This window comes from Athalia rosae, chromosome 5, assembly GCF_917208135.1.
Source record: "Athalia rosae chromosome 5, iyAthRosa1.1, whole genome shotgun sequence".
In the NCBI taxonomy this organism is placed as follows: Eukaryota; Metazoa; Arthropoda; class Insecta; order Hymenoptera; family Athaliidae; genus Athalia; species Athalia rosae.
The window spans coordinates 328,053-352,639 of NC_064030.1; the positions used below are offsets into that span (position 1 = coordinate 328,053).

Sequence of the window (24,587 nt, forward strand, 5' to 3'; positions counted from 1 at the left end):
TTCAAGATATTTCTGGATATTCCTGAGTATAGGCCGCAAATCTATACCTGTTACACGCTTACCGATATTATCCTAAAACAGTTTTTCTCAACTCATAAAAGCAATATAGGATCCATTATACATAGTATGTAATTCACTTTTGTTAATAAACGACGATAGTCTTTCTACGTTCAAACACTCGTCGGTTAGATTATGAAACATTAATGCTACCGATGTGAGGGATACTGATCCTAAATAACTCCGGGCTAAATCCATATTGGATTATCATGGAATTTTGTGGGCCACTCTAAATATTCGGTTGATTCTGACATTTGCATATGAAAAGGGTATTTTGTATTTATCAAAATTATAACGGCATACTCAGAATAGCTGCTGAATCATATCAGTCTGATCGCGAGTATGTCAGAGATGGTCTGATTGTGGAGAAAATCGAGCTAGGCAAAACAGAATTTGATTTTCATACAAATAAATGGTACTTTCTAAATATAGGTATAAATTTCAAGCGCTTGTCTCAAAATAAATTACACTCAATTTTTATTTGTGTGCTTTATTCAAATTTCGCTTGAGCCATTCGCTAATACGATTCATGTATAGAATACAAATTGACAATCCGTTACTTGTAAATGGATCATTTTATTGATATGAGGAAGGGAATTTTACCAAATCATAATGTTAAGAACTAATGGGCGACGAGCTCGACGGATTTTGGGTACAAAATCTACAAACTGGGACAGCACGCTGTGATAATTGTCCCGCTAGTGTCCCATGTGTTTCCATACATCTTGTACAAAGGACGTCTCCGCAAGACCAGCAATGGTACTAAAATTATTTAATAAATAATTTCATAAATATCGAATATTTGTGTCAGAAATGGAAGTAACAATTCAAAGCGAAGGAATCCGTACCTTCCTGTTGAAGGTATCAAACGTTGTTGAACAAGTGCATTCCTCCACATTTCGAAAAGATTTCCAATCCAAGGCAACGGATTTCAGTTCTTGCTCCAGCTGCGATACGGTAGTATTATTTTTACTTCCGTCGTCGCTCTCTGTGATATTTCCGATTATTTTTTGTGACAGAGACTCTTTATTAAATTTATTATCCAACTGTTCGTACTCTGTTTGTTGCCCATTTTTCTGGCCATATTTTGACGTCAATAACTGACCCAAGGAATTCACTCTCTGAAAGAAATGTTAGAGACAACATTGACTTCAAAGACTCACCATGGTCTATGATCATGGATTCTCCTCACCTTCAGTAAGAGTTTAACATGATCTTCCAAAGAACTCGTGTGGTCATGTATTGTCAAGAGCAAATCTTCATAAGTCTCGCGAGAATGAATACCATTTTCAAATCTACAGTATAAACCCTTCCAGAATCTAGATCATTAATGTTATGTTCTTTATTATCATGATTCAGCCAGAATTGGTTGGTTCAATTCATTATTTTGAACCGTTACTTACAGAACTCCTTGCGGTGCCAACTTGGGCCATAAAAGGTTGTTGCTATCCTCTTTGTATCCGTTACAACAATACAGAGGATTGATATATTCGTTCATGTGGTTGGCTACGTATCCCCATAAGGAATAAGTTCTGTCGTTGAGTCTGAAATATTTTGAAATCACATGGAACAATTGACTTTTTTTATTTTCTCATTATCTCACCTCAGTGTTTGCCTGTCTTTCTCACAGTTACCAATAAAAGTTCCGTACTGACAACTATGGATGTGATCGTGTAGAGTTAACAAAAAATATTCATTGAATTGAAATGCATACGGATGTTGTTTTAATAGCTGGTAAGTCGCATCGATGAATTGTGTGAATATTGGCGCTATTTCTTTTCCATCGCTGGATATATGACCACAGCGGTCGCTGAACTTATGACCAAATGCCAGCCAGTCTTTTTCTATGAGTGCCTGAGAATGATAAAGATTCAAAATTGGGTCTTTTGAGGCTTCCGTGATTGAATTCCAGATGACACATGACATGAAGCGAAATTCGTGAACGGTTTGTTGCCGACATTTCGTAAACATGGCAATCTACTTGATTATGTTGAGAGACAACCCGATGTTGCATTTTTTAACACTGCGGTATTAAGATTCAAAATATGATTTCATCTATAAAATGTATTATTATTCATCAGAGCTACTGTAAACGGAAATGTTACCTGAAAACCCTGAATCGTTCTATGAAATGGATCCAACATTAAGGCAGCGAGAGAACAGACTTGTGCCGTTCGATCCCAACCATCACTACAGTGAACGACGACGCTAATTCCATTTGAAATAGCACGCGCGATGAACCAGGCCGTTTCCAGTACAGATCGAATATGCTTCAACCAACCACTGCTTTCTAACCCATTCAAAAAACCACTCATCGTTGTACTCTTCTGTACTGCAAAGTTTAGATGCCATCACATTCAGATGTAGAAGATTTTGTGGCTTTGAATTTTGATAGCTGCTGATCTACAACATAACTTAATCTACAACTTACATTCCATGAGTTTATTTAAACTCGCCCGCATCACGTGTATATTTTCAATACCAAAGAAACGGAATTTTATATTTTCGTAAAAGTTTTCGTTTTCATAGCCTTTGCCTGCAGCTCTATTAGCCATTGCGTTGATCTGAAATGGTACGACAGTTATAAACCTCTGAGACAAACAGAACCAGAATTTCAACAATAGAGGTGGCAATCCAGTGGCATTCACCGGCTAACCAATTCATAAGGATTTACTCACCCTTGGGCGAGTATCAACTACATACATGTAATTTGAATTTGGATTAGTGCAGAGAATGTTATACAACATTTGCTCATCATCGGGACAACGTGCATTAAATCCAGATAGTGGTTGGCTGCATCTGCATATGGCTGCCTAGAAATTAATATCAATTGGTTGGAGAAATTTTTCAAACTCTTCAGAAGTAATGACAAAGATGTTCAATTGAATGACCGATACCTTGTTAGAATGGAGATACGTCAAAACTGGTAATCGACCTTTACTTCTGAACTTAGCACTTCCAGACAACACATTATTTGTAGATGTACTAGGGATGTACAAGTATTTGGGATATGTGTCACATAACTAGAAAGTAGTTGAAGAATAGAAACTCATGAAATGATTATTGTTATAATTAGGACGTTAGTAGGTAAATAATTGAGGACCTCATAGTTTGTATTCAGATAAGATAGAGACCACTCCTCGTTTGGAACACCAAGTCTTTGAAATTCATTGTGGATATCAAAGAAATTCCAGCCGGCATGTTGTGGCAATTTGTCTTTGCCTCCTTGGTAACTAAAGCAATAGAGATCTTCTAGTCTAGCTGAAACCATTGATATGAATCTTTCATGGTATACCGTTGAGGTGAATGAGAACGTTTGGAATTTGGTGAAATTTTAGAAAAGGAGTGCAATATTGGACGTACGTCTAAAAGCTAACCAAAAATAATCAACTACTCAAACCTGGAGATGACAATTTCAACAATGTGAGATATATGTCGTGGCATTCGCGTTCTTTTGGTATAACAAAAGTGACGGTCAAAAAGTTTTTGCATTTTATCTGGAGTGGCGAACCTGACGTTGAAAGTGGCTGCTTATCTACACTTGCAATGTGCATGTATAAGACCTGGAATCATAAAATTCTATGGAATTTGTTTTATTCAGAATTACTTTGTATAGCAACACAACAAGCCTTACCCATATTTCTTTTTTACTATTAGGATCTACAAAAATCAAATGTGTCGTGGTAGGGTAAAGAGTGCCTAAGGAATGATTGTTGCTATATTTGTCAATCATTCGAACATTTTCCACCTAGAATATGATTAACGTTGTCATTGATATTTGGTGTAATTAACCGATTAACTTTGACTCAGTGAAATGTGTACTTGCCTTGGGAATTTTTATCATATCCATTGTATTCATGTCACTTCTGTGAATTGACGTCTTTTACGATTAAATGGAACAGTACCGTGTAATCAGTTGGCCATATCGTCGGAGCAGTTTATGGATACAAATAAATTAATTCAGGATGTCAATGAGATTTCAATGTGAGGATCCACTGAGAGGTGACAAACTATGGACGAACAAAATTAGCAATGGAGTTTTTTCTCCGCTTTTTTGAATCCAATTGAACGTTCGTTCCTTAGGAAATATGGTTTAAACTGGTGCAGCGAGTGGGAATCCAGCAATCCGTCGTTCATAAAGTTATTTGCAAAGCGTGACAGCTTACACCCAAAGCGTCAAAGCGCAATTCAAACTGACATCTGTGTACAAATACCATCTCTGGCAAATCCATCGGCTGCTTAGAGATAGTACACTAGAAACCTAGAAGGAACATCACCCATATAGCTCATGAAACTCGTGCAAAAATGGTGATTTAATCTTGTGTCTACAAATTACAGTCAGATAATGGTTGGTTTATTTAATCATGAGCAGTATGAAACATCGAATATGTGTCTAAACATTATAATTATACCATTCATAATACACAAAATCACTACCTTGTTGTCATTCTTTATTTTTCCCCCATTTTTTCCGATTTTATTTGAATTTTGTAATTATTTCTTTTGATTTTCAAATTTTCCCGAGTCCCTAAGGGCGCTTTATGATGTGCAACCAAAGTTTCACGATCCCAGATTTATTCCCGAATTTTCCCTGATTTTTTACAATTTTTTGCAATTTTTTGCAATTTTTCTGGATTTTTTAAATTATTTTTCACTTGTGCCGCCCCTGGGTGAGTGCGGGCCCCGAAAATTAATTGTCCGGCACTATTTTTAAGCTCCGCCCATCGCGAGTACAGCTAGCGCCATGTGGCGGATTTTTCGTGAACTAAAATCTCAAAACGGCAAAAGTTTTGTCCCTTCTGTCAGAAAAAATGCAAAAGTATTGACCGTGTCGCGAGCAAAAACGGCAAAAGTTTTGTCATTTCTCCCAGCAAAACCGGAAAAGTATTGACCCGATATACCTCTCTTTCACGCATCACATTGCCTGACGTCAAGGGGCAAGAAACCCGGGATTTTAGTTCACGAAAATTCCGCCACATGGCGCTAGCTGTATCGACGAGTTGTTAGTTCACAAAAAATCCGCCACATGGCGCTAGCTGTACTCGCGATGGGCGGAGCCTAAAAATAGTGCCGGACAATTAATTTTCGGGGCCCGCACCCACCCAGGGGCGGCACAAGTGAAAAATATTTTAGAAAATCTCAAAAAATCGGGAAAAATTCGAAAAACATCGGAAAAACTCGGAAATACTTGGAACCACTCGGCGAAACTCGGAAACACTCGAAACAACTCGGCAAAACTCGGCAAAACTCGAAAAAACTCGGAACAACTCGGCAAAATTTGAAAAAACTCGGAAAAAATTGCAAATTATTGTAAAAAATCAGGGAAAATTCGGGAATAAATCTGGGATCGTGAAACTTTGGTTGCACATCATAAAGCGCCCTTAGGGACTTGGGAAAATTGGAAAATCAAAAGAAATAATTATAAAATTCAAATAAAATCGGAAAAAATTGTAAAAACTCAGGAAAAATCCAAAAATAAATTCGGGGTCGTGTTAATTCACTTACATATTATTGGGTGTTAGCGGGAGATATAAGATATCAAGAATTATCTTTGTAACGATAAAACAAACATTTAATTAATATACTTATATTATATTATATATATAATATAAGTATATTAATTAAATACACAGACAGTGCCATTTCAGACTGGTCAGAATATATGGAGATCGTGGCGAAAGTGATAATGATAAAAAAAAATTCCAAAGACTTTGAATTACAAAGTTAAGCTCTAGCTGAGCATAAACTGGAGCCAGCTTAAAAATCGATCCAATTCCGAAGTGGAATATTTTGACTTTATTCAAATTCATCTTTTCATCTTAAATAGAAGCAGTCCTGAAATAGATAATGATCGATATACCTACTAACAATATAACGTACAATTAATTGGTAGTAATGAAAAACATCATCAAATTATATATGGATAATATATTTCATAACAAACTTGCACAATAATTGATAATACGCATCCATGAGGTAGAAATATTCAGTGATCCATGTGTGGCAAATATTCTTATATATATCTTCGCTGTAATATCTAACATAGTGTCTAAAAAAATCAGTCTTACAAATAATACAACAGCTGTTGTTAAGGCAGTATCGTTTACTTATAATTATTTACTTGTGATTTCATATATTTTAAAAAGCAAATTAAGTAAATATGGTGTCTCGTGAGGCATGAATATGGTTTTGTAATGATATTGTGGCCATCCTTATTGCTGATACAACCTTAACGTATGTGAATATTTTGAAAACATATAAAATACTAATTGAATCAACGGCTCTTTTTTTAATAATGTGCGGAACTCACAAAAAAAAAAATAAATAAAAACAAAGGTGCGATGGCTGGGCCACATCAACACTTAAAGCGCTCATTTATTTTAGTGTCGAAATTATAGTGACAAATGATATTTGTCCAAAATTATAACATGTAACATGGAAAAATAATTTTCATGGCTGATTCGTTTATGTGCCTTCCAAAGCAATCTTACAATTACTATTATTTCCTAACACCAACACAATTGGTCACTTTGATTATTCGGGCAAAGTAACATGATTCGCATTAATTTTCATTTTATTATTATCGTTAACATTTTTTCTATTATTTTCGAATATTCTTTCCTCAATTGCTGCGGAGTTGCACGGATATATTGTGGTAGCAATCTTGAAATTGGTACGATAAGTATGAAAAACAATAATTCTTTCTTGTTGAGGTGAACGACAAATCTCATATGCAGGTACTTTAATAATATTGAATATAAAATAATATTTATGAGTAATAACATTTTGCACGTGTTCGATGGAATGCCCTATATTTGTTTAAAAAGGTAACACTGTAAGTTTGTACGACGTTATCTATATCACTATTGAAACACTCAGGTTCTAACAAAACAGAGGGCGATGTATAATATCCTCCGGGCAGCTTATATGCAGCGATTCATCAGAAGTACATTCTATGAGTAAAATTTACTGTTCCTACGTTGTGTTTTACCGATTACGCACAGGTTGTTGAAAAGCTTTCGCTGAATATCTGAAGTTTCGACTTAACATACGGATTGTACATTGCGGCTTTTGTAATTACTAGTTCAGACTTTTAAAGACCCACGTACATATCTTGACACACTCACAGGCACGTTGTTTCGCGTGTTCGCAGTACATGTATTATACCTGTACACAGTAAATTGTAAATGTAAGTATACCTATCTGTCTATATATATATATATGTATATACTATATATATATATATGTTTGTGTGTGTGTATATATATATATATGTTTCCAGCAAATTATTTAGATTCGATTGTATGGCATTAGTCTCTTAAGGCAATTCTCATTATGTGTTTTGATTTTATCGAGTGTGCTTTCGTTAGTCTGGCACCTACCATCGGCGCGGTATGCTCTTGAAACACACACAATGCATCTTTTTTGTCACAAGCCGTTAGACGGTTATGATAAGGCAACTGCAGTGATATACTGTGTGTTATAATAACTAATAATGATTAATAATAATAATGATTATTATGACAATGATGATGATGACGATGATGATAGTAGCAGTTAGAATAATAATGATAATAAGAATAATAATAAGAATAATAATAATAAGAATAATAAGAATAAGAATAAGAATAAGAATAAGAATAAGAATGATAATAATAACGATCATAATAATAATGATAATAATGACAATAATGATAATGATAATAATGATAAAAAATTGGTACTAGTTACAATATAATATGATATCTATAACTTACGATATAATATATAATGTATAATATATGTATAATTGTTATTCGTTTGTGTAAAAGAGGATTGTCGAGTTGGTATCGTGTATTCGGTAGATCAGTCTTATGTTAAGCACAACGTGTCCGTTGTACAATGAGGTAGATTGTTCTATTATATTATGTAGATATGTTTGAGCAATATTGCAGCTGTATCCCAGGGCCATGGTCTGTAGCAATAATCTATTCTTATTAATTTTTTTTTTCTATATAACAAATTAACAGCGGTATCTCAGTCGTCAACGAAATTGATCGATATATAGTTTACGAATCGATGTATAATGTATATAATTAATTCGCGTCCTAAGGCCAGCATTTAATGCCAATCAATTGGATATTTTGAAAATGTGAAAATAATATTCATCTTTCCCCGATATACCATAACGTAACGTAACGTAATTCTACTATGCTTGTTTAAGAATTTACCCTTACAAATATTAGATTACCACTACGTTAATATATTGATTGCAAATAAAAATGGATCACAATAATATAAAATAAGTGTAAATATGGTCACTGGTCCAAAAATTTTCAGAGCGCGGCACGATGTAAAATTAACGAAGGATTAACTTTGATTGATTATTACATCGGCTCAATGCTCTTTAAACAACTCTTGGACAAGCATATTATGTTCAGTCTCATGAAATTGCGACGCATAGTCAGTCTTATTGAAGCTATTACCAAGGAATAATTACCACGTTTCGTTCGTTCCCTTTTTTAACTCTCGCCTTTTTCCATTTTTCGCTCGCGCGCTCTCTCTCTCTCTCTCTCTCTCTCTCTTTCCCTATCTATCTTTCTCGCAACATTCACATTATATAGTACGGATGGGTGAATATGAATGCTTATAGCATTGGTCACATGCGTCGCATGACTATTGGTATGCAGCTAACGATTAATCCCTGAAACTATCTTTGTAACAAAACGAAACAAAAATCGATAACGACAAGAACGTTTGTAGTTAGTTGAGATTGGAGTTATTCGGAGCGTCCAGTTCTATTTCCTCCTTGACTATTGCAGACGGTGGTACAATTACTCGGATCTCAGGCTTACGATTTACGGACAAGTCTTCGACCTGGTCTTCAACCTGGTCTTCCGTTGTCGGTTGCGGTTGTTGAGGTATCAAGTGAACAGCGGGAGTCGAACTGCACCGCGTCATTTCTATCATAGTTTCCCGTTCGCTGGGATCTCGACCCTCTATGAAATTCGGATCTAACATCGACGCGGGATTCCCTCCTATCCCCGCGCTACTGTTTTCATTTTCGCTCTCTGATAATCCACCGCTGTAAATACTTCCGTTTGCATTACCACCGATACCGTACGGAAAACAAGCCCCGCTTCCGTTTGAGCCGCGTTTGAACGGTCGTGAAGTTGTTATCCCCAATTTTTTAACTTTGTCGTACAACGTGCGCGATGGTACTCCGTATTTGCGAGCAGCTTGCAAGGCACTCATTCCAGATCTCACCGCTTCTATTGCTGACATTATGTCGTTTCTGGTGTACTGTTTGTATCGCTTCCATTCCGGCTTCTGGGTCGGGACGTAATTGACTATTCCTGCAATGATCATTGAAACATATTAATACCGCGATCTCGTCGTCACGACGAACCTAACAGCGGGTGTCCAAAGTCATCGGACGTACCGCATCGGTGGCAAATTTTCCAATTTTTCCCAGCTTATAAGACGTTTGATCGCCCGTCCGATCGAGAGTATGCTTATACCGGTCATACCGCGCACAAATCTTATTGTTAGCGATCCCCGCGGAGTCGTTGGAATTTATGCAACATTTTTTGAACACAGCTGTAAGAGCAATGTTCCTTTTGGCAACGGTTAACTTGGTCGCAGGTCTTACCTCGGTTCGTGTCACCCGCGTAAGACTGCGGCGATGGCTTTTCGTCCTCGTCCATCAAAGATATGTCTGTGAATGGGCTGTGGACCGCTTCGCTGTGCAATAATTCGCCGCTGTTGCGTCTGTCTTGGACGTCATTGGCTGACCCGTTGCTGTGGGTACGAGGGAGAGTCTCGTGGCTGTCCGGATGCAGAATCGGTGCACCGCCCTGAGAGCTGTCCGCGTGCCCTTGTCCAAGTACGGTTCGTAGGATCGGTGTGTCGCGATTCATCAGCATATTCGACAGCTTCTTACGTTTCAGAGGCGAGGAATCCGATCCGTTATCGTACGACCCGCCCAGCATCGAAGAATGTTGAGCGTGGTGGGGCGGTGGATGCCCGGACGAAGGATGTTGGGCCAGCGGTAACCCTGAGAGTGCCCACATCGGCAGAGAGAACCTCCCCTGGCCTCTTTCCACGGGTGATTTCCCGTACAGATTGTAAGAAGTGCCGGTGGAATGAGGTGGTGAAATTTGTCCACTGCTGTGAGCGGCACTGCTCGTCGTACTCGTGGTAATTGCGGGGGGCGACGGAGCCGGCTCCCCTTCTTCTCTTTTTCCCTGGGCACCGTTTTCTTCAACCAGTCCTTTTACTTTGAGCGCCTCCGCAACTTTTAACAGACCCCCCAGCTGTTCTTGGGCGACGTTCACCTCCCCACGGTACATGTACTCCAGTATTGCTTTTATCTCGATATATTTGACATCTTTTAACACGACCACGGGGTGCTTACAGGGTAGATCGATGAAGAGCGTTTGAAAGTACGAGGAACACGCTGCAAGGACCATTTTATGACATTTGACGGATGCCCCGCCATCCACTGCTAACGTGACATCGGTAAAAGCCTCGTTTTGCAAGAGCTCGTCGAACACGGTCAGTAAATTTGATCGGTGATTGTTCCAGCGCAGGCAGTACTGTTGAGATGCAGTCCCCATTACAGATAATTTTCCGAATCCTGGAGAAAAAAAGAAAACCAAGAAAATAAAAGACGATACAGTTGCAGCCATTCGTCATCGGTACCGGAAGAGGCGACCAGACGTATGGCATTATTAACGCGATAACGGTAATGGCAGAAACGAATAAAATTAATTTACTATGTTTGCTATTGCTGGTATAGCATGCAACTCTACTGCGAAAATTAGCCGGTAGACGGTCGTTGTTTTCAGCGATAATGACAATCGGTTTGGCATGGCTGTGTTATCAGGCGAATCGAGAACAAAGTGAGTCATGTTATACTGTCGGGCAGTTTTAAAATGGCCGCGACGCTTGATTTTTTTAGAATCTCCGAATGCGTAGCGTTCCGCGGATTAAAATTCGAACAATTATTTTGTTCGAGCTCTCTCCCAAATTTATACTCGCGTGCAAGGCATCCAAACTCTCAAGGTAAATTGAACTCATTGTAATTATAATTATGCGGTAAGTTGCTTTTCACGCGTATCGCGAGGAAAAAAACGAATTTAGAAACACGCACGAATTTTGACTTCCATATCGGCCGGCAAACGATGCCTGTAATATATCGGTATATCCACAGCTGCAGCCCACTGCAGGGGTGCGGAATAAAAATTACGCGTGACATTGAGTCAAAACTGACGGATATTCATACTGTACCTGTGTTAAGATAATCGCGGCGCGGTTATTAATTGCTGTATGCATATTAACGTGTTCCACGATGTGTTGCAACCGTGTATATTGGGAAACGGTGCGATTTTCGAATGTAACGCAACGTGATCACCCCGCGGACAATTGGAATTACATATCGTGACTGTAATTATCCGAAATTTTTTTCATTCTTCGGATAGGTGATTATGTTACCGTTGCACCGTTATCGGCAATCGATGCGTTTCATAAGAATTTGTTTGGCGAAGAAATTCCGTTCGAATCGTATATCGTGGAAAAATGCGAGGGGACGGCTCTTTGATAATTTGAGAAAATTTGAAAAAGTAAAAAAAAAACACGGTTAATCGGTAAGAATATATTGTTGCGTTGTAAAGTGTGATGCCGACGTTTCTGGATTTCACAAATAAATAAAGGCACGCATTTAACTTCAACGGAAACATGGACGAGGGAGTAAAATGAAAGGCCAATGCACTTTTCGCAGCGAGCTATCGCTAGCCGTGCGTGCGCACGGCTCCTACGTAACTCCTCTATGCGTGTATTCCTGCATGCGCCATATTTGGCACATACGGCAGTGGCACATTGTACACTATTTCTTTTTACGATATACCGCATATTGGTATAATCGCGCTATACCGATCGGATCCGCGATTCGACACCGGGTATAATTCGCGAAACGTACGGCGAATGAGCTTCGAATCAGCGGAGACTTCAATGCGCGCGAAACTCCGCTGCAGGAGCTCTGAATTCTGCCGTCAACGATAATTTCACCGGATTCAAACAGCGGATAAATTTTCGCCCTTTGCGAATATTATAATGAACGAAACGTCATCGATCTCGCACTGGAAATAATACCGAGCAAAGAGCATACACTACAATGCCATTTGTTGTTAAATGGTGGATGTTATAGATTATGGTGGAGGAAATGAACGAGAGCTAGAGAGACTTTTAAATATCTGCGCTGAAAATTGCAGCGGTATCGGACTTACTTGATGTAATGAGTGCGGAATGTATGCAGTTTTGAAATATAGCTGTCTCACTACATGCAGAACACTATAAATTTAAAACTAAAAGTAAAAACGGAAATAATAAAGCGACCGTTGATATTAACGCGGTGATTCTTCACTAAGAAATTCGCGTCGACGTCGTATTCATGATTGTTATTTGTTTGTTTTTTTTCGCTTTTCAGTTCTTTGGTTATCGGGGAGCGCGAATGCAACGATCACTTAAATGCCACATTCAGAGACTGAAGCCTGCGTTGGGTTCAGGATGCGATAGAGGAAGGCACGGCTCTCGCTCACGCTCTCATGCGCACTTTTTTCACGCACGCACTCTCGGCTGCACGGCACGCACTGTCTCTGTAAAACACCCGCACGAATTCTGAAAAGAGGTTGGACGAAAACGGAACCCTCTCTCTAGCCATTGGGAGAGCCCTATTCCTATGCCTTCGCCTATGCGCCTATCTCCCTATGCCGTTTGCCTCTTGAGCCGGACACCACTCTGCAACGCGTAGCTCAGCGGAATCGACCAAAGTGGAATGAGGTAGGACGTCCGTGGTCGTGGTCGTGCTCTTGCTCTTGCTCTTGCTCTTGATCGTGGTCGTGGTCCTCCGGAGTCGGTTTTCCTCTCGGTACGAATCGATTTTCTATTTTCCGCCCTTGTCGTTCTCAACTCCGACTCCAACTTGAAACCAATCACTCGTCTACCCGGTCACCACGTCCCGGCTCGCGAATTAACTATTTCCCACGAACTTCCCGTCTTCCTAATCATAGTTGGGCGCAATCGGGGGTGCAGCGGATCGCCACGACCATCGCGCGCTATTCCCCGCGAATATATGCAGGAAAAACCATATGAAAAACGCATCCAGCGTGAAACAACGGAAGGCTACGAACCCCGAGATAGTTTAAGCTAGGGGTCCGCAGGGCTCTACCTCCGGAATCCAAGGTGGTGGTAGTTGGAAAGGGCGCGTTCGTGTGGCTGACGGCCCACGGTGGCGACAAGGGTGATGCCCTCCCCGATGCCGGCGAGAGGGGGGTTGCAACTTGCGAGTCAACTCGATAAACTCTGGTGTATAAATGTACGCGAAGGAAAGACCGACGAAGAGAGAGAGGAAAGGGAGAGAAAGGCGGAAAGAAAGAGCACGGTGGATGTGGATGTGGATGTGGATAGGTCGTCACCACGCCCAGGTTCTTATAGCTATATACGCGCGGTTTTTATACCCACGGCAGCTATCGCCTGTACCGCTTCGCCTATAGTCCAAGACCTCCTCCTCATTATTATACCCTCCGTGATCATGATTTTCCTTTTTCTCTATTTCACTTTGTACACCGCATCTGCCCTACCGCCTATTATTTCCTCCATCCTAGTCGAAAACTATCCGGGAACAAGGTTTCTCCTTTCCCTGCAGCACGTACACGCGGCGTATGCCCGTATTTAACACGCGGACATACCTACTCCGTGCGTATTCCAAGCGATGCACTCCCTGTCGGGGATCTCCTCGTGATATCGCATCACAATTCGCGTTAGGACGAGCGACAAAGCGTAATATACACGCGCGACGCGCAGGTATACGTACATTCACCGGGTACAGACCACCGAACGAAATTCAAATTTCGATCGCGCAACTTTATTTGCACTTGTCGTTTAAGCCCTAGTTACATTTTTTGCCTTCCATTATGACGCCGACAATGTGTCAGCAGGTAGCTCGTAATCGATTTAGGGCGAAAGCGGTCAATGGCCTTGCAATGCGGTAAATAGATGTATATATAGGTATAGGGCGAATACGTGCAAGAATATCCGACCCGCAGACACCCTCCGTGCTTTTGAAATAGGGCTTAAGGTGTTTATTCCACCAGGGGCTTCGGGTGAAAGCGACGAGATTCTTTACACTCCCGTGCGCGCGTAAACGTACAGGTATATACGCGTGTGAAATGTCGGTATCGCACACGCATAGGTGCGGTACAACCATAGATATGTTCAATATATCTATGGTACAACGTATCCAGTAGATGTGTACCCACATCGCACCGATTCGTGTCATTCCACTCGTTTCGACGATAATTACTAATTATTGTACATATGATGCGGTACAATATCGTCGAAGCAATACGACCGATGTGAATATGTTATCCGTCGGGGGTACACGTATGCGGTAGGTGAAAAATGTATCAAGAACAATCGGTATGCACGGATGTTGTATCGGGATATATCATTACACGTGCGATAACCGACCAAGTCGGTTTTGAGCCGCGTGTGCTTCTAAGGAAATAGACTGCACGTGGATATTATACAGGTACATACGTATATTGTACAGGTATAGGTAGATACGCGTATCTGTCGGTCCGTACGAACGACTCGCACTACGCACCGATTTGTCATCCTCGCAGCGTACGTGCATCGAAACGATACGCATACAATCGAGACGCGCACGGTGCTATCGCGATGAGCAAACACAAGTTTCCCTGCTCCGGTTCGTCTATGATATACCTATAGATAGTGCAGAACACCGCTACACACCACCGCACCACGTACACTCTCGATATGGTAAATAATACCAACCGACCATTTCAGATACATCAATTTTCAATTTTCAGTCGCTCTAGGCCTTCGGTAGATCGCTTCCCCTCAGCTACGGCTAACCGACCAGATATTAAATTCATTATTTTCCCGCACATTCGTTTTCCGCTCACTTCGATATTTCTGACTACACCGTATACTTTATCTGGTCGCTTTATCTGCAGACTAATTTTCTCCACCGTTTCGTATTATACCCGATTATTTTCCAAGCTTTCGGGAATCTCGAATTCCCTACTCTGTCCTATATCTATACGCTACGTGTTCGATTAAATATTGTTTCGTCGAATACCAAACGCGTACAAAGCGTATATTGAATCAGATAAGATCACGATGACGCTATACGGTAGCAAAATTTTATTTGCCGTATCTACGTGGAATCTCAAAATTCATCCATATTTTTAACGTTCGTTGGTGCCGCTGTATTGCGCGTATACTTGTATACAAACACGCATAGATTCGAAAGGTTCTTTCGATACGGCGCGTTATACGTCGACAGCCGCATGAGATCGTACGTACGCCGGGCTACAAACCATATCGGTATCGGTATATCGCCGCGATATGTGCGCGGGTGTAAATCGTACGTCCGATAGAAATTTTATTCAGCCGATTGGTCGGTTTCGATGTTTTTATACCGCACCCGTGCGTGCGCGCCGCATCGCATGCAGTGTCTTTGATCCCTTGACATCACTGCCCTACGCGTCGTATCTAATTCATACGACCGTTGTACGTACGCAACGCGAGATCCGAGACGCTCCTCGTTACACGATCACGTTAGAGGAGACCTTTAATCGTCTAGACGAGTTCAAAATCCGTTTATCCAACGAGACTCGACTGATTTTTTATTTGCACAGATCGGTGCGGCCGTTGGATGATCGGATGGTATTTTTTCAGGAAGATAATCGTCACGATATTCCGAATTCGGACAAGGACACCGCCAGAAATGGCCACCCGAACGATTGCGACGCGGTGCGGTTATAACGATCGACGGAAATTTCGACACCGAAGCGATTCAACGATTACATGGCACGGGAGTTATGTTGCATTTCCTGGCGGATAGTCGCGACGCAGCCGGTGCACAGTGTGCAGGTAATTAGCGATCCGACGTTATTTTTATGTTCGAATAATGAAAGTTTTTGAGAATTTCAATCATCTATTTTCAAATAATATAGTCGTGGATATCGGCGGCACTCCAAGATATGCGGCAATATACGGCAGTCCGGCAATTCTCGACATCGCGCATCGATCTGGTTGGAGAATGTATTTTTTTTTCACCACTGTGGAGGAATACAACGCGACGGCCACTGCCTGAAAATTGTTTCACGCGAGGCGGAAAAGCTGGAATATCCACGACGATGATGAATTTTCGTTCGAGTATCTGCACGGTGAACGCATGGTATAATTATCATGGTAATTTCGGTATACGCGCGCGGACGTATGGGAAAAGTTAAATTTTGCCCGATGAATTTTCGTATTCCCGCGGACGTACGCAGGGGAATGAAACAACAGCTGTTCTTTCCACGAATTTTCTAATTCGCCTCGCTGGCTTCTGCGATATTACATAACGGTGCTTCAAGCTTTAGGCGTATAAAGGTTGTTGGGCAAGCGCATATGCCACCAGACCAAGCAAACAAAACACACAACCATGTCCATACTGCCACCAGACGAAATTTCTGTATATACCTTGTGATATACATATATTATTGTACGTACGTACGTCGTATATACCTACCTATGCCTATGCCTATGCCCTGCATGGATTATATGCGTATATCTATACGTATAGCTATGCTTAAACGACATGTGCGTGCCGCATTCGTTTTCGTACACGTACCTTGACGTATGTATATACGTATATTTGTGGGACGCACATGTGTCGGTTCGCCAACAAAGAAACGACAGGTATTCCGTTATCTGGACCGAAAAAAGGAGCCAAATTCTATAGGGATTTCGCATCCATTATGCGCCCCGGGACTTTTATATTCAACCCTCGAGGAATACAACATCGAACCGGACTATCCGCTGCGCGGCGGTTGCGGCTGGATATCGTATACGAAACCCATAGCACAATTTATCATGGAGTTTTTTTTTTTTTTCTTTTTCTCTCTCTTGTAATGCGCAACATCTACTCCGAAGACCCGGCATTCCAGAAAAAGTTTCAGCAAAGAGGTAGAGAAGGAGCTGAGGTCAAGTTACGAAACGTCACTTAACGCTCGTTTCGTCAGTCTCTCGCTATGCGATATTGACCGATCGTGAAATTCGTACTCCGAATAAACAGGTAGGTGTCAATATCGTTATAGAATAACGCCGAGTGCAGAGTAATACGTATAGACGATTATTGTCTCGAACGGGGTGGGGGGGTCCCTTGCGAAAAACGAGGGAGACGTGTACCTGATGACAATTGTACAAGTCGTTGAGTCAGGGCTGCTCGTTTCGGCGATGCGGGTCTCTCATTTTTCATGGAATCCGCGGTGTATTCATTCGCTACTTTTACATTCTGTTTTTAGGTGAACGGTGATGCGATATGGAAGAATTCGGTGTGTCGAGGTGAGCAGCGATGGGTTTATTCGGGAGTACGAAGACGAACCGCCGCTAGGGCTGGCGGACTACATCGTAGGAAAGCGGATGGATCGTGGATATGGGATTGAATACGATGGGATGGGATAGGACAGGCGAAGCAAGTGAGCGAGCAGCCAGCCTGCAGCCTCGGCGACGTCGGCTGGTTGCAATAAAAAATAAGCGACAAACCCTCCCTCCTCTTCTCCTAGGCTCGGCTCGCCTAGTCGCCCTCTTGCCTCAACTCCCTATAGCGCGGGAGGGAGAAGAGGGAAAGGGAGGTTTATCTGCATTAGACTCGTGTTAGAAGGCCGGCAACCGCAAACCGGTCCTGATCATGTGGAATGTCAGCCCTAGCACTGTTGCCACATGTATGCGCATGATTTTTCTGAAACTGCATCACCCGGTCCACGTAGATTTTTACTCCTGCACGTCGTACCGCGTATACGAATAGAGCCGAATATATCCAGGCGATGGCCACACCGCTTATTCTATAACCGATCATCACCCCAAACCTGCGTACGCCACCGAAATCTAAACTCGTATCCGTACGCCGATCATCTCACGAGAGAAGCGCACGTACTGTGAGAACTCACGCAATTTGCCAACCCGCTTCCGCGGACAATGCATCGTCTATACGCAGGCATTATACGATCATCGTAATAACTGGTTTCCATCCGCAACGGTTCCTCGCGGTTGTTCAACCACTTTTGCGAAGAATAAATAGACGATAGATTTTCTATTTCGTCGCACAATAGAACGAACAAACCAGCTATCTTCGCGATATACCTTCGAACTCTCGGGTAGTTGCAGGGATACGGTGCAATGACGACGACGACGACGACGACGACGACGATGACGATGACGATTACGATCACGGGTGTTGCCTCGATCCGAGGAAAACATTGCGTGCTACCATGCCGTTAGGACATCCATCGGGTGCCTGTGTACGAAGTTCGTGGATTACCAGAAATATCGTACATTCAAAAAAGATGAATTATCCATTCCTTCGGGTGTATACATATATTGTAGGCTGAAACAGGGTAGATTACCGAGTTTTTTTTCTATCTCGTACTTTGCAGTATAGTCGCGATAATCTTCCACTTCCGGCTTGGGACGCGTCGTCTATCTGCTGCTTTTGTCTTTGAGGAAATTAGTATCTTGGAGAATTTTTCTCCAAGAGCTGTTCTCGATAACAAAGCACGCGTGCGTATATTCGAAATGTTTTTGTGGTTTTTCTCCCACCGGTAACATAGCTCGGTTATCGCACGCGCGCTTGTTCATTACATGGCATAATAGAAAATCTATACGAAGTACTTGTGCGTAAACGCGTGTACGCCTGGTATATGCGTTCGTGAATTCTCCTACTACGATTACTGGCCATGCTCGCATATCGTCGTATGAATTCTTTTCTTTTCGAATACTAGAGAATTTGTGCGTACGACGCGATAGGTTCGTACCAACGAATATGTACGCGTATAAAGAAAAGGCAATAGCTGCATGCGGTAACAGGTGCTGCAGCAGCAACGGCAGCAGCACAGGAAACACGCCGGCATTGTTGGTCTCAAGGCCACGCCGCTATAAAACCCTTCTATCGCACAAGAGCATAAAAAAAAGAGGGACGACGACCTTGGCAACTAGGGTTGTCCATTGCCTGCATAGCCCACCGACACAACATTACGGTCTAGCTAGGATGGTCGACCGCCATAATAGACCAAATGCGCTTGCCCTGGTCTTCTCCTCCTCCCTCTTTTCTTCTACCTTACCACTCCCCCCTTGCCGCTCTCCCCCCCCCCCCCGCCGCCCCTTGCTTCTTCTCGTTCCGTTCCTCTTCCTCCTCGTCTAGCCAGTCTAAGGCTCGCGCTCCGTGCCGGTCCTAGATCAAGTTGGCGGCGCAGCTATACTATGCTAGCTGGGTCGTGCATACTATCTAGGTACACACACGGAGGTATACACGCGTATACGTATATTCACATGGCTATGCGCGATGCACACACATCCAGGGCTTTCGGGCAGCGAATAAAGACGACAGGGTCGAGCGAACGATTTCGTCTAGAGTATTTAAATGTGTTTGTACTTTTTATCGTATGTATGTGCATATGCATATGGGTAGAAAATTGTGTACAACACATGCACCCGTAGGCGTCAACTTGGCGTGCCCGATTTCGAGTTGACCCCAAAAAACACCGTCGACGACGACGTCGTATTATCGCGTTACGATTTTAGACTTTGGCAAAATTTACACAACTAACTGCCGCCTGTTTATTAAACTATGTACTTCACCGTATCTATTTCTAGCTGTACACGTGTACGAGTATGGTATACCTATATTCCTATCATGCGAGCTTCTTTACCACTAATTGCCATCTTCTGCATGTATGGCCAATAGTGTAGTATCATGCGCACAGATATAACTTGACGGTGCATTGCGAAGTGCGCGGTGCAATACCACACGTAAAAATGACATTAATAACGATAATTCGGTGCTCTTTCGTAACGTGAGTTGCGCTATCAATTCTCAGTTAGTTGGATTTCACGTATGTACGATTTTTATTCGCTTTTCATAGGCACGAGGTCGACGCCATTTTACATTCACTGGTACAAGAGACTTCAACAGGCGTTTTTGATACCAGACATATACGTGTATACATATGTATGTACGCGCAAGGCGTTCCGAAGAGCGAGGAGGGCATGTAGGACCTTATCGCGCGAATTTTAGGTCAGAACGTATAACGTATAATGTAATCGATACATTGCACGATTGCGCAAAGCCCTTCGATCAATGCCAGACTATCTCATAATTATTTTAACATCGTCATGTCGAGGCACCGTGCCGTTGTACAGGGCGTTGGGCGTTGATCGAAATTCGGAAAAGAGATTCTCAGGTTTTGAGCAAATTCTTTACACCGATCGTTGTCCAGATCGAGAATGCGATCGATTCGCGAAATCAACTGATCGGTTCTTTTTTTCCATTGAAATGGATATTTCCGTGCAATTGACGGAACACGGTATAGATCCGTTGCAATTATTTCGCCCGTAGAAATACACCGGACGCACCGATGAAATTCGTCGATAAAATTGAACGAAACATTCGTCGACGAAGGGAAATAATTTATTCTCGAGATGGGTAGACGGCATATGCTCCAAAAAATCGCGACGGCCCTGCGAGATATCAGATACACTGAAAAAATGCAGAAGGCCCCCTCATATACCGCATAGGCTGTCGTGTATGCAGGTCGCACGTTACGGGCTCCGATGTTCTGTACGTAAACTCATACGAACTCCCCGCAAACCTACACCAACTCGAAAAAGTACAGCCATCCGAGCTATAGGCGTGCATATGTGGAGAACGCGAGACTATCTCCGTCTTGTTCTTTTTTCATTTCCTCCCTTCCTCGTCCTCTTTAGGTCCCTATCCTTGCGTTGCAGTCTCTCGCGGTTCCTCGTGCTCTCTCCCGCGCGCACCAGACAGCAACAAATGCAGAAGAAGCAACAGCAACGGCAACGGCAACTGCAGTGCAGGGCTCGTTCAACTTTATCCACCGCCCTTAGTATAGGGCATCGCGCAGGACCCGCTTTTCCCACACTATAGCCGAATGACTGCCCGCTCGTATATTACGGTGCTGCACTGCCAGGGCCTTATATTGCAGCGAAACCCTTCGCATGACGCGTCTATGGTTCTCTACCTGTATAACGGGTTATTTTATAGGTTTTTTCCTATCTTTCTTCAATTCTTTTTTCAGGTTTTTTTCGACAGGATTAATAAAAAGGTTTAGACGTCGGTATATGCGGGACACGGTAGAAAATGTATTTGCCTTTTTATTTGCGAGTTTGCCACCGCCGTCCGGGACTTCAATAATTCGCAGTTTCGCACCCTTTGGATTTTTACTACCGTTTACTGCAGTACGCATCATTATAGCTAGGATTTACATTCCTCGAACAGACCCGTTTCAATTATACCGGTACGTTGTATACGCATATACGAGTCCGCCCGAAGATTATTCTTTCTGTAGATTATTGCTTTACTACCACCTAAAGAGTACAACTACCGCCATGCTGCTGCAGCTTGCTAAAAACATACCACATACTCGTACGAACAATAGCGGAAATCGTAGCTAATCCAAACGTAGTTTATCTACTATGCGGGCTCTGAAATTTACAGAGGAGCGAAAAGATAAAGCTGTGTACATGCGGAAAAATACTTCGTCACGAGGCGAATTGAACAATTTTTTGCTCCGGAATACTGGAATATCGACCGGATATCGTGTAGAGATCACGCTGTGAATAAAAAAAGTTGTAACGGTGTAGGATGCACATTTTGATGCGATGTGCAGTTGATCCAAAAAGGTAGAATAATTATGCGCACATCCTCCTGAATCGGCCGGTTTTTCTACCGAAAAATGAATAGGGGATACCATAACACGAAATTTTTCAACAGGGAGTGGTAATAAGGAATGAGAAACGAATAAAAAGACGCGTTCTATCTCATTACGAAATGGGCTATTATACGGCCACGTATACCTATGTATAGAGCGGTGAAGTCGGTGGTGTTCACCCTGCGATTCTTAGTGCAGGACACACGGTTCTGCGGAAATTACAGTGCGAGCTTTGTTTATTCTCCAATACACTTAATTTTACCAAACTTTAAGAGACACTATAAATCTTGTGTCAACTATTTCAAATCCAATTTATATCCGCTAGATTCATTAATTTCTCCATATTTCATACTTATACATGAGTATATGCACAGCTATAATAGGGGAAGGCGGGGCAAAGTGGGGTACCCCGAAAATTTTGTCAAATAAGTTTTATTATTAATATCCAATTAAATATTTATTAATTATTTCTTTTCTCATGGTAACTGAAAATCTTTCTTATTTACTTCGAATTATACAAATAAGAGAAAGAATTTTCATCGTAGTAAAGTTTCACAACGCTGGGGTCTGCCTCGAGTACCCAGTTTTGCCCCGCCTTCCCCTGTATGTAATCGTGTTTCAAGACCCCCTTTACAAAAATATTAAATCGCACATTTTTCGACGAATACTAATTTTTATGCATGAATGTGACGTAATTGTGTTTCACAACTATCGTCGCCCGTTTATTTTCATTGACGCAATCCGCGTTCCTAATTGAAAAGTAGCGTTGACCGCAAAATATGTGATTATATGCGTCTACCTATGCGGCAATCTGTAACATCGGTAAGAGCCAGGTTTTATTTGTTTCCAGAGAGATTTTTTCCGTAACATTAATTTCCGTAACATACTATAATTTCCCTTTTCTGACTAGTGACCGTATGCAGTACTGGATGGACGAAAAATCAATTATCTTACCTTCTCCCATATAGCAGCTGTGTGTTAACATGTGCAGATGCGCCGTTGAGTTACAACCCACCTCGCATTAAAAATCTTTCGCATTTATTTGACATCGCATGAATGGTAACGCACGCGTGCGTTTCATTTTGTCATGAGATCGAGTGGTAAACTTTCATGATTATACGATTTTGTATAAAGATGTTATTATCCTGTCTACACTTACAAATCTTTATTTCAATGTTGTAATATATTCTTGTATTGTATTTTTATGTTGAAAACGAGGGCAGTGCCTGGTGTTAACCACGGTTAACTGAATTTAATATATAAGTTTAAATAAGTATTAATGATATAAGTAAGTCGAGAAGGGTCTGAATTTTATAATAAAGATCTATCCACACACAGAGAGATGTTATTTACGGTCACTCATATCGGTGCGGCCGTACGTTTTCAATATTACAAGATCTGAGATAAGAAATAATAATCCCTTGATTGAAGCGCTGAGCGTTATTCTCTACAGTATCACCGATCGCTGGGTAGTCTAACAAATAGATTGCACCAGCAGATTTCTGTTGATATGACGTCCCTGTGTCTGGCGTGTGCGCTTTATTCCACAAAACACATATTCTGCCCGATTATTTTTTCATATGGGGTCCGTTTGTACAGTTTTATCGTCTTTTGGTGGATTTTTGTCCAAGGATCCGTAATTGTTTGCAATGTTGAGAATTTCTCGGAGAACGGTGTTTTCTTCTTTCAGACGGGAATAAACTTCTTTTCCTCTAATGTCATTCTCCTCGTCAATTGCAGCAGCAGTCTTCATCACCGCAGCCATCTCATTAATCTTTTCCGCTTGACTGGTGATCAACTGTTTCATGGTATGAGACAAATCATAATGTAAGAAAGTGAGATAATCTTTGACTGCAGAATACTTTTTGTGAAATATAAAATCTACCTCTGTATATTTAGAGTTGTGAGAGGAAGTAAAATCCACTTTACAGCGACGCAGTAGTGAAGCAGTCTGTTCTCTGTATTTGGACATAATAAGTTCCAGCGCATTTTGATGATCTTCTAAGGCATTTTTCAATTCTTTATTTTCAGCTTGAATTTCACGCAGATATTTATTTTCTTGTTGGATACCCGCAATCAATTGCAAGTGAGGTCTGTGATGTGCTTCAGAGTTCAACATTTCTACCTCTTCCTGGTACTGAAGAAAATAAAAATTAGATATCACTCGGTGAAAAAATTTGTGATTTTGTCATCTACTAACTTGTTTCATACTATCGATCTGACTGCAAACCGAATGAATTTCCGATATCAAATGATCAGTATTATTCTCCTGCTCAGAAATACGTCCCACTAATTTTTCAGCGTCCATCATAATTTGTTGGAAAGTGATCGACATCTGTAACAATATAAAAATCATCGACGATGTTGCTCATACAATTAGTTGTGATTGAATGCTCTTAGGTTAGTTAAAGTTCAATAGGTTTGCTTTCACCTTTATAGACTGGTTGTTGGCACAGCCAGGCCCTTTTACAAATCCTTAAGAGAACAATACTATTCATACACTCTTCACAGATATAATAAAATTCACTCGCGTTTCTTTAATTGACAGTCCAAATTGTTCAACACTAACAGATCATATTTCGGTCGACATATCTACCACTATCTACCACTAACCAACAATACGCCATCTGCTGAAACCTCAAAGTTTAATGATCTACACTCAACGGTAAAACAGAACAACTACCGCCAGTAGCAATATTTCTTTTTTATTATCAGTCATATATCTTTACATTCAAATAATATATACTA

General features: G+C 41.5%; 3 protein-coding genes and 1 long non-coding RNA gene across 9 annotated transcripts; 1 reads left to right on the forward strand and 3 right to left on the reverse strand.

Annotated features, from left to right (window-relative positions):
• Window positions 1-531: 531 nt before the first annotated feature.
• Window positions 532-4,311, reverse strand: LOC105682928 (myotubularin-related protein 6). The gene is made up of 13 exons (XM_020850645.2): window positions 3,884-4,311; window positions 3,692-3,805; window positions 3,458-3,620; window positions 3,161-3,318; window positions 2,955-3,080; window positions 2,736-2,870; window positions 2,489-2,621; window positions 2,163-2,389; window positions 1,661-1,911; window positions 1,461-1,601; window positions 1,250-1,376; window positions 906-1,178; window positions 532-819 (listed from the first exon to the last, which is right to left on the reverse strand). Exons 1-13 carry the CDS (start codon window positions 3,914-3,916, stop codon window positions 673-675), a joined length of 2,028 nt encoding a protein of 675 aa, XP_020706304.2. The 5' UTR covers window positions 3,917-4,311; the 3' UTR covers window positions 532-672.
• A 3,413-nt stretch (window positions 4,312-7,724) lies between these two features.
• Window positions 7,725-12,531, reverse strand: LOC105694117 (protein tramtrack, beta isoform-like). Of its 2 annotated transcripts, XM_012414493.3 has the most exons (3): window positions 12,324-12,531; window positions 9,689-10,675; window positions 7,725-9,392 (listed from the first exon to the last, which is right to left on the reverse strand). In XM_012414493.3, the coding sequence occupies exons 2-3, from the start codon at window positions 10,653-10,655 to the stop codon at window positions 8,800-8,802; spliced, it is 1,560 nt and encodes a 519-aa protein (XP_012269916.1). In that variant the 5' UTR covers window positions 10,656-10,675; window positions 12,324-12,531; the 3' UTR covers window positions 7,725-8,799. The 2 variants fall into 2 exon arrangements, with proteins under 2 accessions (XP_012269916.1, XP_048511135.1); XM_048655178.1 differs by lacking the exon at window positions 12,324-12,531 and having other exon boundaries at window positions 9,689-10,727.
• LOC110116811 lies at window positions 10,245-23,172 on the forward strand. Of its 5 annotated transcripts, none has more exons than XR_007278394.1 (7): window positions 10,245-10,382; window positions 10,456-10,557; window positions 10,624-10,783; window positions 12,524-12,876; window positions 15,802-15,996; window positions 16,080-16,303; window positions 17,415-23,172. It is a non-coding gene; the product is annotated as an uncharacterized LOC110116811 (long non-coding RNA). The 5 variants fall into 5 exon arrangements; XR_007278396.1 differs by having other exon boundaries at window positions 10,629-10,783; XR_007278395.1 differs by lacking the exon at window positions 12,524-12,876.
• LOC105694111 (FGFR1 oncogene partner 2 homolog) lies at window positions 23,165-24,430 on the reverse strand. The gene is made up of 4 exons (XM_012414487.3): window positions 24,271-24,430; window positions 24,040-24,174; window positions 23,725-23,976; window positions 23,165-23,637 (listed from the first exon to the last, which is right to left on the reverse strand). Exons 2-4 carry the CDS (start codon window positions 24,172-24,174, stop codon window positions 23,416-23,418), a joined length of 609 nt encoding a protein of 202 aa, XP_012269910.2. The 5' UTR covers window positions 24,271-24,430; the 3' UTR covers window positions 23,165-23,415.
• Between the last annotated feature and the right edge of the window lie 157 nt (window positions 24,431-24,587).

What these genes read in the sequence shown, in the direction of transcription:
- LOC105694111 (XM_012414487.3), bottom strand. Translation starts at nt 24,174, where the DNA reads ATGTCGATCACTTTCCAACAAATTATGATGGACGCTGAAAAATTAGTG. An exon ending in AGATCGATAGTATGAAACAA is followed by an intron (nt 23,977 to 24,039) that starts GTTAGTAGATGA and finishes TATTTTCTTCAG; the next exon opens with TACCAGGAAGAGGTAGAAAT. An exon ending in ACAACTCTAAATATACAGAG is followed by an intron (nt 23,638 to 23,724) that starts GTAGATTTTATA and finishes ACCATGAAACAG; the next exon opens with TTGATCACCAGTCAAGCGGA.
- LOC105694117 (XM_048655178.1), bottom strand. Translation starts at nt 10,727, where the DNA reads ATGGCTGCAACTGTATCGTCTTTTATTTTCTTGGTTTTCTTTTTTTCT. An exon ending in CGCGGGTGACACGAACCGAG is followed by an intron (nt 9,393 to 9,688) that starts GTAAGACCTGCG and finishes TGATCATTGCAG; the next exon opens with GAATAGTCAATTACGTCCCG.
- LOC105682928 (XM_020850645.2), bottom strand. Translation starts at nt 3,916, where the DNA reads ATGAATACAATGGATATGATAAAAATTCCCAAG. An exon ending in ATATGATAAAAATTCCCAAG is followed by an intron (nt 3,806 to 3,883) that starts GCAAGTACACAT and finishes ATCATATTCTAG; the next exon opens with GTGGAAAATGTTCGAATGAT. An exon ending in CGTATCTCCATTCTAACAAG is followed by an intron (nt 2,871 to 2,954) that starts GTATCGGTCATT and finishes ATTAATTTCTAG; the next exon opens with GCAGCCATATGCAGATGCAG.